The sequence below is a fragment of the Xenopus tropicalis genome, chromosome 7, assembly GCF_000004195.4.
Source record: "Xenopus tropicalis strain Nigerian chromosome 7, UCB_Xtro_10.0, whole genome shotgun sequence".
NCBI classification, from domain to species: Eukaryota; Metazoa; Chordata; class Amphibia; order Anura; family Pipidae; genus Xenopus; species Xenopus tropicalis.
In genome coordinates this window covers 103200895-103216656 of record NC_030683.2, presented here as the reverse complement: position 1 = coordinate 103216656, position 15762 = coordinate 103200895, and the positions used below count along the sequence as shown (strand labels likewise).

The 15762-nt window shown below is 37.4% G+C and overlaps 1 protein-coding gene across 1 annotated transcript; it reads left to right on the top strand.

Moving 5' to 3' along the window:
- Positions 1-3215: 3215 nt before the first annotated feature.
- On the top strand, positions 3216-11536 carry LOC100493230 (vomeronasal type-2 receptor 26-like). The gene is made up of 4 exons (XM_018095473.2): positions 3216-3269; positions 4336-4566; positions 8766-8889; positions 10544-11536. The coding sequence occupies exons 1-4, from the start codon at positions 3216-3218 to the stop codon at positions 11434-11436; spliced, it is 1302 nt and encodes a 433-aa protein (XP_017950962.2). The 3' UTR covers positions 11437-11536.
- The last annotated feature ends 4226 nt before the right edge of the window (positions 11537-15762 follow it).

Here is a 15762-nt window from a genome sequence, read left to right as displayed (position 1 = left end):
ACCCTATTGGGTTTAAATGATGTTTAAATGATTTTTTAGTATACTTAAGGTATGAAGATCCAAATTACGGAAAGATCCCTTATCTGAAAAGCCCCAGGTCCCGAGCATTCTGGATAACAGGTCCTATACCTGAACACTGTCTTTTATAGTAGACACGGGCTTTTGCTACGGGGTGTGCTGTGTGAATGTGTGAGAGGAGGGGGTACACAGTGACGTACCGATTAATCAAAGGTGGAAAGAATCTTAACTCTGTCCATCAATGTATAGTCTTTATGATGGGCCCCAACCACTGCATGTGTTACTCATGCAGAACTATTTACCTGGAGAAATCCTGAATATCCTTATATTGTTTACTCTCTATATTCAAGGCGATGTCTCCATGTAGTACATATACAATATTTTGCCTATGTTTGAGGAAGTTTGCTCTAGGTTCTTGGGTCCCCTCTCACACTCCAAAAACAAGCAGGTTAATTGCCTCCTGAAGAAACTGACTCTATTGCTAGTAATGTGTGCATACAGCAGGGACTAATATGAATACATATTCTCTCAAAAACACTGCAGAGAAAAAAATATTTTCATCAACTTGTAACAGACATAAAATAATTGATGTGTGAGAACCTATTTATTCATTTTATTTTATTTTAGAGCATTTGTGAGATACTTCAGACACGTCCTTGTAATTATCTTTGCGGTAGAGGAAATTAACAGGAATCCTTTGCTTCTCCCTAATGTTACTTTGGGCTATGAGATCTATGACTCGTGTGACTATGTCTCTAAAGCAGTGGAAGCCACTTTGAAATTGTTCTCTGGGAGACAGGATCATGTTCCAGGCTACAGATGCACAACTAAAGGTCCCCTGGCTGCATTTATTGGGCTGCCATACAGCATGGCCGAACTTACACAGATCTATAGATACCCACATGTAAGTACAGACATAATATGACAATTGAGAATACAAACAGAATGTACTAATATCAATGTATGTACAGTGTACAGTAAAGAAACTTTGCTGTATGAATTTTCTAAAATTCAGTAGTGTAACTTATCAGATGCACAGCTAGTAGAGAACTGAGACTGCTGCTATTGACATCACTAGGAGTAGATTAAATGGAGTATTACATTTTTGCATGTATGTATTTAGTGGTTGTCAGGGAAGGTGCTTAAGGCCCAGTAGCTCCAGTCTGAAATTTTGTACAGGCCCACCCCTTTTCAGCATAGAATGTATATTTTCCTACTCATACCCATTGATCCACCCATATCTTTCTACACTGTCTATGGGATCTGAACTTCATGCAACAGTTTTTTTTATTTCTTATATGTTACCATATGAGCCCTAAAGTCGGATATTGTTGTGGAAGGATAGTCTTAGGAGGAGCTGAAAGAAAATCAAAGAGTGCTCCATCTGTACATTGTGCCATGAGCTAGGTAAAGCAAGGCTGTCCAGTGCTTAATGATTGTCCTCATCATAGATATGATTGCTCCATCGATCTTCTTCCTGGAACCATTCCCCCTAGAGGCCATACTTATCCATGTCTCCAGTTGAAACCCAAGCAATGAAAGAGTACATTCAAGATTCTACTTCTCCCGCCGGGGCATAGTTATTTTTCATGGAAAAGAAAAATGATGTTCTTCAGCCTCTCAACAAGAGACCGTTATCCTCTACCCTGCATCTCACAACTGTTTAATCAATTGAAAAGAGCTAATGTTTTTACAAAACTATATATTAGCAGGGCCTACAATCTGATTTGCATAAGTTAAGGGGATGAGCAGAAGACAGCCAGAGATGGATATTATGAATATCAATAAATGCCCTTTGTGTTCTGTAATGCTTCTGCTGTCTTTCCAAAATTTGCTGACAATATCTTTAGAGATCTTCTTGGAGTATCCATGGCCATCTACTTAAATGACATTCTAGTTTTCTCTAAAGATTTGATCAGCCAAAGAGTGCAGGCGTGAGAAGTAATTTCCCTTCTGAGGAAACATTCTCTTTATGCCAAACTGGAGAAATGTGTCTTTGAAGTTTCCAAGATTCCCTTCCTTGGCTATATTAGCTCTTAGGAAGGATTTGAAATGGATCCTGCAAAGGTCTCTGGGATCAGCACAAAGTCCATACAGAGAGTTATTGTCTCTGTGATCCATGATTGGCCTCTTCTGATCAGCACAAAGGCCATACAGAGAGTTATTGTCTCTGTGATCCATGATTGGCCTCTTCTGATCAGCACAAAGGCCATACAGAGAGTTATTGTCTCTGTGATCCATGACTGGCCTCTTCTGATCAGCACAAAGGCCATACTGAGAGTTATTGGCTTTGGCAATTATTACAGGCAATTTATTATGGGATTTTCTTTTCATATTGCTCCCATCCTTGCTCTCATCCTCAAGAGTGGAAGACCTAATGCTTGGCCCTTGCAGGCTTTTAGCTTCTGCTCCTGTTCATAGGCATCCTGATCCTCTTCAACCTTTCTTCCTTGAAGTGGACTCATCTATTATTGGTGCAGGATCTATTTTGTCTCAGAGGCAAATATATGATGGGAAGTTACATCATGTGCCTACTTTTCCAAGAATTTTCCCCTATAGAACAGAATTATGACAATGATAATCAGGAGTTACTTGCCAAGCTTGCATTAGAAGAATGGCAATATCTACTTGAAGTAGCTCCTCTTCTTATTACTATCTTCACTGACTATAAGATTTTGGATCCAGTCCACTTAAGTCACTCATGAGATTGAATCCTAGGCAGGCACATTGGCACTCTTCTTTTCTTTATTTTCTTTCTCTTCTTTTCTTCTTTGGTTCAATTTAAATGTTATTTGGATCAATTTTATTATTACCTATCATACTGGTCCATAGCTATTGCTAATCACAATAGCAATAAAACTAATTTTTCAGGCTAAAAACCTCACCTAAAAGCCCACAATCACTTTACTTCTCAAATTCAGTCTGCTCAATCTACCCACTCCTCTGAATACTCCTATTGGTTTTGCCTACATCTTTGCTGAACTTCGTCTTTCTATTTTTCAGCAAACTTGTTGTTCCAAACAAGCGGGCCACCCTGAAACTGAAAAATACTTTGGATCTGTTAAATCATCTAGTGTGGTGGCCATATATGCAGAAAGATGTCTTAATTGCTTCAAGTTCAACTTTTAAGCTTAGTCACTCCCTATTCACTCCCTACCATGTGGTCTTCTGCAACCCCCTCCTGTCCCCTCTTAGCCATGGACTTTATTGTGGAATTTCCACCTTTCAAAGGCAACACAGTCGTATGGGTGGTAATGACCACTTCAACAAAATGGCACATTTCATTTCTCTACGCAAACTTCCATGATCTGTGAAACTCTTTCATGTTTTTTACCTAGATCTTTTCCAGCAGAAATTGTGTCTGACTGTGGTTCTCAATTTAAAGCCAAATTTTGGTGATCTTGAAGATTCTGGACTCAAGATTCTCTACAGGCTCTATACAATGTATCATCTAATGGAAAGGTTTTGGGCCTAAGGGACATTTTTGAGGCAAAATGGTTTGTAACTACCCCACTTAATTACCAAGAGCACAAAAGGTTCATTTAAGAATGCAGAAGATTGTGCAAAAGTACAGTTTTGGAATGCTAATTGGCAGTTTTTTCCCTACAAAGCAGAATTTTTTCTCAGAATTCCAGAATTACAGTGAGTGATGCTTCAATACACAGCCTAATTCTTCCATGAAGTACATTCAGGTTGCGGCTATCATTTCCAGAGTGGGGATGATCATTAATAATGACATTACCAAGTGATTTTGAAATTAACCCTGGTGCCTGTCATGTCCAGGCTGGCAGTAATTTCAGGGTTCCCTAGTCTCAATGTATGCACTTGTACAAAATTTATCAGAGAAGGATGGGCTGGTGCATTGGTGATCCCCACTGGTAAGTGCTAGAAGTGTCTGTGGGCTTAAATACCTGTTATGATTGTCTTAAATGCATGCACAATTTTGTATCCATATTATCATGCCGAAATGTGTCTTTCTTTGTGTAATTTTCTACTGCTAAATAAAGTTTGTAGATGCGTCCAGGGAATAAAACATCAGCATTACTTTGCACAGGCCTTCTCTCAGTCTGCATATAGAGTGCTCCAAATAAAAGACAATGACTGACCAGTTGGTTATTGTTTATGGTAAGTTCCTGTCTTTATTGAAGGGCCATAAGTACAAATAACTTATATGACATTTCGGGTCAAGCTCAGCCCTTCCTCGTATGAGTACCACATAACTAATAACCAACTCCTGCAAGTGTCTTTTATTCAGAGCCTCATTTATAGCTAGAACACATGTGAATTTTAGCCTCTAACCATCTTTTGTGTCCCTAGATTAGTTATGGAGACCGAAATCCAGTTTTAGATGATAAAACATTATTCCCATCTTTCTTTCGGATTGTACCTAATGATCATTCTCAGTATGATGGCTTTGTACAGCTCCTCCATTACTTTGGCTGGACATGGGTCGGACTTGTTGCATCGGATGAGGAGCATCATTTGAGAACAAGTCAGGAGCTAAGGGCAGTGTTGCATAAAAGTGGAATATGTATTGCTTACTTTGAAGTAGTTTCAACTCAATATGTTTTCAGCTATTTACATGTCTTTAATGTCATAGAGAAATCCAGAGCCAATGTGGTTATACCATTTTGTAGCCATTTCATTTTTTTAAATTTGATTTACTCAGCTGCTCAAAATGCACAACATAGGAGAGTCTGGATTATACCAGCATCATTTTCACTTTTCACAGACACATTATTATTATCAGTTTTGAGTGTTCTTGATGGTTCCCTGCAGTTTTCAATGCACAGAGAGGAAATTCCTGGGTTCCAAGACTTTATTTACAGCATCAACCCAACTACATTTTCCAGTTTTCTTACCGCTGATTTTTGGAATGATTTATTTCTGTGTCTCCCCCCAAACAAAAATACACATAGGAGATTTGTTGATCCAAAAAATTGCACTGGAAATGAGTCATTAAAAAGCTTTGATACTATTTCTGAAATAAAGACTTTCAGAGTAACGTACGCCGTTTACAGAGCTGTGTATTCATTTGCTATTGCATTGCATAAAATGCTGTCATCCATGCAACTTTCTGGTCATCAGTTAAATCTAAGGAACGATTTTCAGCCTACAAAGGTAAATCAATAATTGATTACTGGTCGATGTATACATATACTGTACATCAGGTTCCTATTTTTTGGCACTTGGGATGGCACAGAAGAAGGCAGACGAAAAGACTTCTGTGGGTGTTAGGAAAATAAATTGCTGACTTCCCCATGATAATAATCCCTTTGTTTTATATTGTTGTCTATAAATTAAAACTCACTTACATGGTAAAATCTAATCAATGATGTTGAGAGGTAAAATTAAAATTCCTTCTAATATAGTTGCCCTAGGCCCAATGCAAGTTCATTGATTGTTAGTAGTGATGAGCAAATCTGTCCCATTTTGCTTTGGTGAAAAATGAGCAAAACAGTAGGAAAATTTGTGAAACGCATTTGTTGCGCAAAATTTTTGTGGCACGTGTCTTTTTTTTGTCACAGGCATCTTCTTTTGCCACGACTGCGCCTATTTTTTATGTGACCGCGCCCATTTTTACGCATCCTCACCTAATGTGACGCAACCACAACTTTTTTTGCCGCGCACTGATTTTTTGCCGGTGGATTTTCGCTGAAAGTTCTCAAAACAATTCACCAATGGCGAAATGCGGAAATTCGCTGCAAATCCATGCCTGGTGAAAAAATTGATCATCACTAATTGTTAGTTTGTTAGCAGAATGATTCTAAAAAAAAAACCATCAGAAAAAACAACTCAGATTTTCAGCATTTCACAGCTACTTCAGAGGGAATTCTGGATCACTCTTGAAATTTCCATTAGCATGGAATACCCTTGAGACTGAGCCTCACCCACTTGGTTTTAAGAAGGATCTTGGACTTTCATCCCCAAATTCCTTCTGCTTAGCATACAAATGAGGACTAAACTGCTTTCTAGTACAGCTACCTCAAGTAACAATAGACTGAATGTGGGAAATTATCACTTGGTGCCAGACCAATCAATTCTCTTTATCCCTCTTACCATTTGTGATGGTGCATGCTAGCAAGCAACAAAGGAGTCTCTCTATTATATGCCTAAAGACTCATCTGCTGAGGTCACTGAGACTCCACTCAGCTTTAAAGTGATAATTAATCTATGGGTAGTGGCTATATACTAGGCCCCCTGCTGTTAAGGGTCGTCTCCATGATCTACGTTCTATAACATACAGTATTAATGAAAATGAGGTGCATAATAAATGCTTAGATGCACCTCAAAAATAATTAGCAGGTTGTGACAATCATTCCCATCATGAATCTGGCTTAAAGTTAAGAACTGAATACAAGCAATCTGTATATATGTAAAGGTATGAGGAAGTTTTCACATGGAGAATTCCATCTTCAGCTGTTTTCAACAGCCATCACTGGATGTCATTCTACTACATTTCATTAGCCAGTATGCAACCTCACCTCCATAATTTAGGTAAGGGAATTATTACACTATAAGTGAACAGATAACAGCAGAAAATGCAAAGTAAACAACTGCAAGTTGAAATAATAACATGTAATAAAACACACAACGTTTGCCCAGGAGCAGACGCTCATGGCAACCAATAAGATGCTTGCTTATAAACAGGTGGCCAATAAATGCTATCTGCTGATAGGCTGCTGTATGTGATAAAAAGTGTAGCAAACTTTGTTCCTGGTAGTACACAATTCCTGCCATGAGCACGCCAGCCGGCAGCCCCATATCTTCTACATTTACAGATTTCTGATGTTTATGCTGAAGACAGTGTGCTGTATGTCAACAAGTAATCCTGCTGGCTTTTAATATGGGGGTATTTAAGAAAGGTGTAGACAATAATTAACACCTCTTACATCCCACTCTAAATCTCTAAAACAATTGTTTCCATGAAACAATTCCATGAAATTGTTTGCCCATGGTCCACACTTTAGTCACAATGAAAGCATTAATCCATTACATGAAAGTATTTGTACGTTAACCATATTTTATTCCCATTTTTAACTTTGTAGCTGAGTCAATATTTCAAAAATGTTCATCTGCAAACAAAACCCAGAAAAAAATTGTATTCTGCAAATGAAGGACCCATAGGACAATATGACATTATGAACTGGGTGACATCCAAAGGAACAATTTCCCTTAATCAAATTGGCAGCTTCTTCCCATTTGTTCCTCCAGGGCAACAACTGATAATCAACAAAAGTGATATCAAATGGAATCACAAATTTAAACAGGTAACATGTAATGAATAGAAGGGGAAGCTGAATAATGTCTCTTTAAAACCACAGTTGCTAAACAGTAGAGCACTGTGACACTGCAACCCTTTCTCTGAGCTAAACCTTTGCTGCAAGTGTGTGGAGAAAAATTCTTGATAAAGAATGGAAGAAATGGATGTGAGCTTTCCTTAACCATGGACTGAATGTTTCTTAAACAGACAAAAAGTAGTTTCTTTGTACAATAACAACTGATGCAAGAGAGGCTGTATAGGATGGAACACCACAGTGAAACTGATCCCCTTCAGTGGAAGCCTTAGTCCCCATTTCCAGCTGGGGTCCCTACCCTGAGACAGGCATCGCCTTGGGAAAACTAACACCACACTATTTCTTCTTTGCGGTGCATAGGGGCAGTGACACATGGTGTTATTGCCAGAAAACTCCCTGCCATAGACAATACTGAGAATTGTCGAAACACTCAGATCATGCAATCGCTCATAAATGCCTTTTTTGTGAAAAGTTAATTCTTAGTATTGTCTATGGCAGGTTTTTTTTTTGGCCTTTTGTAGCTGCAAAAAAACACAAGTGACAAATAGCACCGTGTATTGCCCTTTGATTGCTCCTACACACTATCCCTAACTAACATTCCCCCCCCCCCCCGGATGTACTATCCCAGATTGAGAGGCTTAAGCCTTGGTACTGTTATAAAGATACTTTCCTAAATCTGTAATTATTGCTACAGGGGGTTCAGTTTTTCTGCAGCTTTGTACCCTGCTGCCCCTTATTAAATGCCCCCAAGCAGTGTTAATATTTAGACACATACTCAACCTAAAATGCTCATGGCAAAAGTGTAATTCTTCACTGGAAGTTTTCTCATTTCGGGCTACAATTTGCCTGTACCAGTGGTGTTAGGCAGGTTTTCATTATAGTCAGTGGGGCTTTTTTATAAACCCTGTACAAAACTGCACTTCACAATAACTCATAGAAACAATCAGTGATTAACATTTTTCAGACACTTAGGGCAAATACAAATGGGGCGATTAGTCACCGTGGCTTTTAAAAAGCCAACTAATCTCGCACAGGTTTTTGATACACAGATTAGTTGCTGTTACTTTTTCAAAAGTCGCAGCTACTAATCACCGGGTGTGTCTTTGACCTTACAAGTAGAACAATAAAAGTAAACATTTCATTGGTTGCCATAGGTTACTGCCCAGGTACTGCCCCGATGACTAGTACAAGAGGGGTCTCTTCTCTGCTGGCAATGAAAAGTCATGTGTGCAATGAGCCTTACATCTATAAGCAAATAACAATAAAAAAGGCACAGGAAGAATGCCTTTTATTTTAATTATTGTTTGAGTACTGCTCTCTTGTTATACCATATATCCCCTAATACTAAAGCATTCTAATTATCTAGAAATTCTATGGATTTAATTATAAATGGTATAATATTGGAATTGGAAATAGTTCTATCAAAAGATTATATTTATTTTCTTTTAGGCACCAGAATCCATATGCAGTGAGAGCTGCCCCCCAGGATACAGAAAGGCCCCACAGAAGGGACAGCCTGCCTGCTGCTTTGACTGTATCTTGTGCTCAGAAGGGGAGTTTAGCAATGAAACAGGTAAGTACAATGGAACATACCTGCATTTGGTTTTCATAGTTTACTTTAACTCACTGACACATAAGGGGCCATTAGCCCCAAATGTAACGAAACTGGTGTTAATTTATTCCACTACCTATGGTCTTGTCCGAAGATTGGCAACTTCTGGAACATGGTGGAAAGATTCTTAAACCACAGGTTGAATTTAAATATAAAGTTATCTCCTAGTTTCGCTCTATTACACATTAAAAAAGAGGAGGTGTTATCAAGCATTTTACCAGTCTCCTTAGCACAAAAAATTGATAAATTATTATTTTTGTTTATGGCTGCCTCTAAAAAAGCATTATTTTATTATTGGTTAAAAGAGGAAACCCCTCCTATAACAGAAATGATTTCTTATCTTAATCAGCTGAGCCGGCAAGGGGCCATCAAAGCAAAAACAAGTGAACCTAAATCCAGGATTTCTTTTAAAAATACATGGTCATTTTTCTTTAATGCTATAGATATAAGTAATAAGGATCAGATTTATAAAATGCTGCATATATAGATTTATTTCAATAATTCACAAACTTATAAGCAAAATTATCCTTGATTTTGCTCTCTAGAAAACTTTTCTTTTCTTTTTATAGTTTATCCACTGGGCAAAGTTAGTTAATTTGTTTTTGTTTTGTTTTTCTCTATTTTAATTACTTATTTTGTTTCTCTGTAAGTATTCTATTTTCTTCATTTCTTATCTTTTTGAAGGACAAACTGTCGAATGTGACTATTGTTGTACAACCTATATTTAAATAATTTGTCATTTTTCATCCTACATGTTTATTGCAAAACTTCTATAAAATGTTTAAAAAAAAAAAAGGGGTCATTAATATCTGAAAGTGCAATCAGCATCAAAATTAATATCGCTGGCACTTTGCTCGAAATCAAACGCAATCACGCTAAAACTTTTCAAAATCCGAATAGTATAATTTCCAGTGATACTTTTGATGCAAGTGTGCTAAGCCTCTGTGGGTACTTAGGGAACCCTAGAACTACTGCCTCTGCATCAATAAGTACAACTGCACTCAGTTAGTAATAGGAGGCAGGAAAGACTGAGCGCAGTTGTACTAATCTTGCACCGTACTCTAATGGGATTGAGGTAAAAGGAGAAATGTGCATCCGAGTTATATCTGAGATAACACAATGATAAAAGAGTAGAGGCTCCAAAACAGAACTCAGTTCAATTGCACTATCACTCCAACTGTCAATTGAGATGACCCAGGATCAATCCCACTAGAATATGGTGCAAGATTTCCTATCTCTGTTATCTCTTTTAAAAGACTGAACGGCACTATGTGCAACTATACAAATAGCCCATTTTGGGGCAAGTACTTTTAATGAATAGGGTTTTATGTGCAACTGACTGAGGGGAAATTAGTGCAATCACAAGAGCTCTTGCTTATGTAAATGACCCCTATAATCTATTTTATACACAAACATACATGGCCTTGTAACCTCACATAATCACGATCAAGATCAGCTGTGCTTAAACCTTATTCGCTACAGGGTATAAAAAGGAAATTCAGAAAGCTGGATGATACTCAGTTACACTAAATATTATTGTTTACTGGCAACTTCCTTCTAATTGTAGATTGCATTGGGTTCAATAATTTGATCATACTCTGTTTCATTTTCTTAGATTCCACAAGTTGTATGAAATGCCCTGAAGATATGTGGGCAAAGGAAATGCATGATGGCTGCAGGAATAAAACACTGGAGTTTCTGTCATTTGAAGAGATCTTAGGTGGCACTTTGGCTGCTCTTTCAATTACAGGCTCTCTTCTTCCCCTGAGCATCCTGTTTATCTTCTTAAAGAATGCTAATACTCGAATTGTGAAAGCGAATAATCGGAATCTCAGTTACACCCTTTTGGTTTCCCTGTTCTTCTGTTTTCTCTGTGCTTTAATGTTCATTGGGCGTCCCATTACTATAACCTGTATCCTCAGGCAATTTATATTTGGGATCAGTTTTGTGATGTGCATTTCATGTGTGTTGGGAAAGACAATGATGGTGGTGATCGCCTTCAACCTCACCCAGCCAAGGAGCAGCAGGAGAATGTGGTTGAATTCTCGAGTAACGAACACCCTGGTGCTTGTGTGCACAGCTATACAAGTGATTATATGTGCTGGGTGGCTTGCACACTCTCCCCCTTTTCAATACACTGACAATAAATCTAAGATGGGCACCATTATTGTGGAATGTAACAAGGGATCGCCAATTGCTTATTCATGCACAATGGGATATATGGGGTTTTTAGCTTCTTTGTGCTTTGTAGTTGCTTATTTGGCAAGAAAGTTGCCGGGCAGTTTCAATGAGGCCAAACTGATCACCTTTAGTATGCTGATATTTGGAGCTGTTTGGATCTCCTTCATCCCAGCCTACCTCAGCACCACAGGGAAGTACATGGTGGCAGTGGAAGTGTTTGCCATCTTGTCTTCAAGCAGTGGATTAGTGGCATGTATATTTTTACCAAAGGCCTACATTATCATTCTGAGACCAGAGATGAATAATATAGAAATGAAAAGAACATAACGAGCAGTCTTAAATATTATACTGCATTCTACTGTTACTTATATTGTCTATTAGAAATCATTTTGTATGAATGATCCATTATTTCAAAATGTAATATCAAGCGTGCAATGTATTTGTTTGGTAATGTAAATTAAATAAGGCTTTCACTGTCTCTTCCTAGGTTGTGATTTGGGGCATCAAATTACTATAAAACTGGTTAGGGTGCTTTTCTAAGCACTTCTGCAATTTACCTTAATTATTAATTTTTTCAGTTTCAGAGCTATTTACGTTCTTATTAACTGCTAATATAATGCATTTTGTAACAACAGCTCCACCTACTCCACCTGCTGGTCACTTCTTGTCAAGGTACAGTCAGAGAGATAGAGATATAAGTTCAGATAGAAAAAAAGAGAACTGAAGAAGAATTCAGGCCTATAAAAGCCAGGACTAGATCATGATTTGTTTACAGCTCTGCAAGGCGAATGTACTGACATGTAAATTTATGCAGCAGCATTTTAAAAAGCTTCTATTTTTCTTCTCAAAGGAGACCATGTTATGATCACTAGTGCATAAATGCTCACCTATGAAAATGCTAGAGCTGAATTTGGTAGTAGTCATTACCTGATCCAAAAACAAGTCTTTCTTCATAGGTTCCTGAAATAAAAAGTTGATAGTAAGCATATTTACCACCTTTACATAAGCTGCTAGCTTTTTCTGCCTTGGCCACCCTATAAGTCCAGTCAACGTCTGGATAATTAAAGTTACAAGTTTTTAAATATAGAGAAGAGCAACATTTCAGTTCAAGTCAGTCTGTCTGTATAACTATAACAAATGCATTAGGAGAATTGTAGGGAACAACACTTCATTTACCATGGATATGGAGGAATTTAAAGGAACAGTAACACCAAAAAATGAAATTGTATAAAAGTAACTAAAATATAATGTGCTGCTGCCCTGCACTGGTAAAAGTTGTGTGTTTACTTCAGAAAGTCTAATATAATTTATATAAATAAGCTGCTATGTAGCCATGGAGGCAGCCATTCAAAGAAGAAAAGGCACAGGCACATAGCAGATAACAGATAAAACACTATTGTATTCTACAGAACTTATCTGTTATCTGCTATGTAACCTGTGCCTTTTCTCCTTTTTTCCAGCTTGAATGGCTGCCCCCATGGCTACACAGCAGCTTATTATATAAATTATAGTAGTGTTACTGTAGCAAACACACCAGTTTTACCAGTGCAGGGCAACAGTGCATTATATTTTTATTACTTTAAAGCTCTTTCATTTTTTTAGTGTTACTGTTCCTTTAAGGAACAACAAAAGACTGACTGAACCAATCTTACTGTGCAGAATGTGTAAGGTTGTATGTTATAGATTACAGTGTCCAAAAATATTTAAACTTTGGAATTAATCTGTAGAGACCTCATAACTGAAACAAATATATAATTTGAATTAAACTTCAGACTGTCTACATATGTGTACCTTGTGGAATGAATTAGCTGTAGCAGCAGCAGCAAAAGAAATGGTTATTCTACATTGGCTGCTCAGTGCAAAGGGGGCTATTTCATTTGTATTTTCTTCCCCTAGTAATTGTCTTTGAAATAATAAGGAACTAAAATATTCCTGCACGGAATCTTTCCAATATCTTGTTTCATAACTGTTTTTCATGATTTGTAAGCTTCACTCTTAGTTCTGCTAGACGACGGCTGGGATTGTCAAGTATCGTCTCTGGTATCTTTCCCTCTGAGTACCATGTTGCAAATAAATCAACAAATCAGTTTTAAAATGAGGAAGCCATTTGGGTGAAATGTCTTCAGGAAAAACACAGCAAGTCCAGCTGATTACTTGATTTGACTTATAAATACAGACATAACATGACCTGGATGAATCAGAACCTTTACAGACAAATCAATAATTACATTTTTGAAAAACTGCAAAATGATAACGGGGTGCACAATGCAAAGCCTAAATGTAATGTTACATGTTACATAAATACCCCACAACAAACATGTCTCAGAACAGATATTATTACAGTACCCTAATTAATTAAAATGTTAAAGGACAAGGAAAGTCATTTCGGCTTTTTACTGCCAATAGATTTGCGACATTAGTGCCACCTAGAACACTATATTTATTCAGCAGAAAGCATTACTATACCTAAGTAAAGTGCCGATAGCGGCTGCCATTTTAAGCTTGATCTTGGTAGCTTCCTGCTGCAGTTATAGCCGTTGGAAGCTCAGATCACAGATTCCTAAGGGTGGGGTAAGGGAGTTCTTATGCATTCTTATGGGAAGGGGAGAGAACTGAGCAGACTCAAACCTGAAGGAGCCCTAAAAGAGAGGAAGTCTGATACCGAAGAACATGTTCTCAAAAAAGGAGACAAGAAATCCTGTGTTTCTCTTGATAGAGGACTCGGTGCAGCTTTTCTGTGAGTGCTTATGGCTGTATTTACATAGACCTTTCTGATAAAGCTTACTTAGTTTTTACCTTTCCTTCTTCTTTAAAAACATGAAAAAATTATACACAAATATCCCAACATTGGATTTGCCCTAGAAGCCAATTAAGATGAACAAGTCATTAAAAACCATGCACTGCCAAACAATCTAGATATCACTTACCAAGGGAATAAATATTTATGGTGGACAAATACATTTTTATCATCTATTGAATTTGAAGGAGCTGTTTATTAGGAAAGGCCTTTTGAGCAATAGAAGAAATAGGGGCCAATTCACTTAAGGTCGAAAAAACAAGTGCTATTTATAGCAAGTGTTAAAAATATTATCACTTCTTATTTTTTGCAAGTTACTGATCGATTCACTATAAGGACAATTGTCTGAATTAAGAAGCGATGTAGCACGTAGCAGTTACTTTCTGAAAACTACTGTTCTGAAAATGACCATTTCCCTGAAAACTGGAAGATGCACCAATCTAGGGCCAACACATACTTGAAAAAATCCAACTGCAAACTCCATCTTGTCACCACAGCAAATCACCAGCTGCAATTTTGTTCAGTAACGCCTACTCCTGGGAGGCGTTAAGTTTCACAGTAATTATCGCCACATTTTACGCGTTCAACTCTTCATATGTGTTTGTGAATCATGTGTTAGTATTATTCCTATGCGATAATTACCGCAATGTGTTAGAAATAATGCATTGCGATAATTTTTTACGCATGCAATATGAGCGATAACGCATGTGAAATGACTTTGATGAATCGGTACTTATTTATCGTGTGCTTTTTAATGTTAAAAACTATGCAATAAGCGTTAACGACCTTTAGTGAATCGGCCCCTTAAAGTGATACTGACACGAAAAAAACTTTTTAAATTATGAATCTACCTTAAATGTTCCCTATAGGACATGTTGATCATTTTTCCCTGATAGAGCTGCTTTTGTAAGTAATTGTTAGTGGAACTTCCTAAACATGTTTTGCCAACCTGACTGTCCATTCTCAACCTGGCAGTTATAGCTTCTAATGCTATCAGACAATTATTCTAATTGCTTCTAATGCTATTGGCAATTATAAGTAACAATTATCAGACGCTAATGTCTACAAAAAGGTCAATACAGACCCTCTAACATCTATCCAACAATGGATAATGGTTAAGGTCTTTACAGCTTTTAAAGAAGGGGTTCTCATTAAGGGTAATATCCCACGGCGAATCAATGGTGGAAAGGCCTATGAAAGGCCCGGAGGAAACAGTTATTGTGGCAGGATAATGTGTGGGTTTTATCTGATTTCTGTTGCAAATGTCTTATTGATGAAACTCTCTGTAGACCCATTTTACCCACTTTTTCTCAATTTGTAAATTAAAACAACTTTGAAATAAATAATATTATTCTTCAGAAACCAAATTATAAAAACCCACATATTATTCCATTGCCTGTACAGTCTGTAGTTTACAAAATGTGCTCTTTATGAATATTTCTAGGTCTCATCTGGGCAAAATAGAAGGCCAATGACAAACTTTTATTTTCTGGTATTTTTATTCACAATGAAAAGCTGAAACTGATAATCGTTGGCTTCCGTGAGTACAATATCAGGCAAGGGGATCATATGGAAATATGTTCTGCAAACCTTATTGTAAAATCTTTAGCAAAAAGTCCAATGAAAATATATTTATGACACACGTATGTAAATGCTTTCAGCTTTGTCTGATACTTTTTATGACTTATCTGAACCTGACAACAAATTCTATGATGCGGGTTAGAATTCTGTCCATTACAGGTCAGTTTACTCTTCTTTTACTGGTGGCCATGTCAATACGTTTAATTTGCGCCAAAGGAGACAAAGAAATGGAATCAAAGGCCATGTGTTTGCTGGAAGGCACAGAGCTGCAAAGC

What these genes read in the sequence shown, in the direction of transcription:
- LOC100493230 (XM_018095473.2), top strand. Translation starts at nt 3,216, where the DNA reads ATGGACTTTATTGTGGAATTTCCACCTTTCAAAGGCAACACAGTCGTA. An exon ending in GCAACACAGTCGTATGGGTG is followed by an intron (nt 3,270 to 4,335) that starts GTAATGACCACT and finishes TTGTGTCCCTAG; the next exon opens with ATTAGTTATGGAGACCGAAA. An exon ending in TATGTATTGCTTACTTTGAA is followed by an intron (nt 4,567 to 8,765) that starts GTAGTTTCAACT and finishes ATTTTCTTTTAG; the next exon opens with GCACCAGAATCCATATGCAG.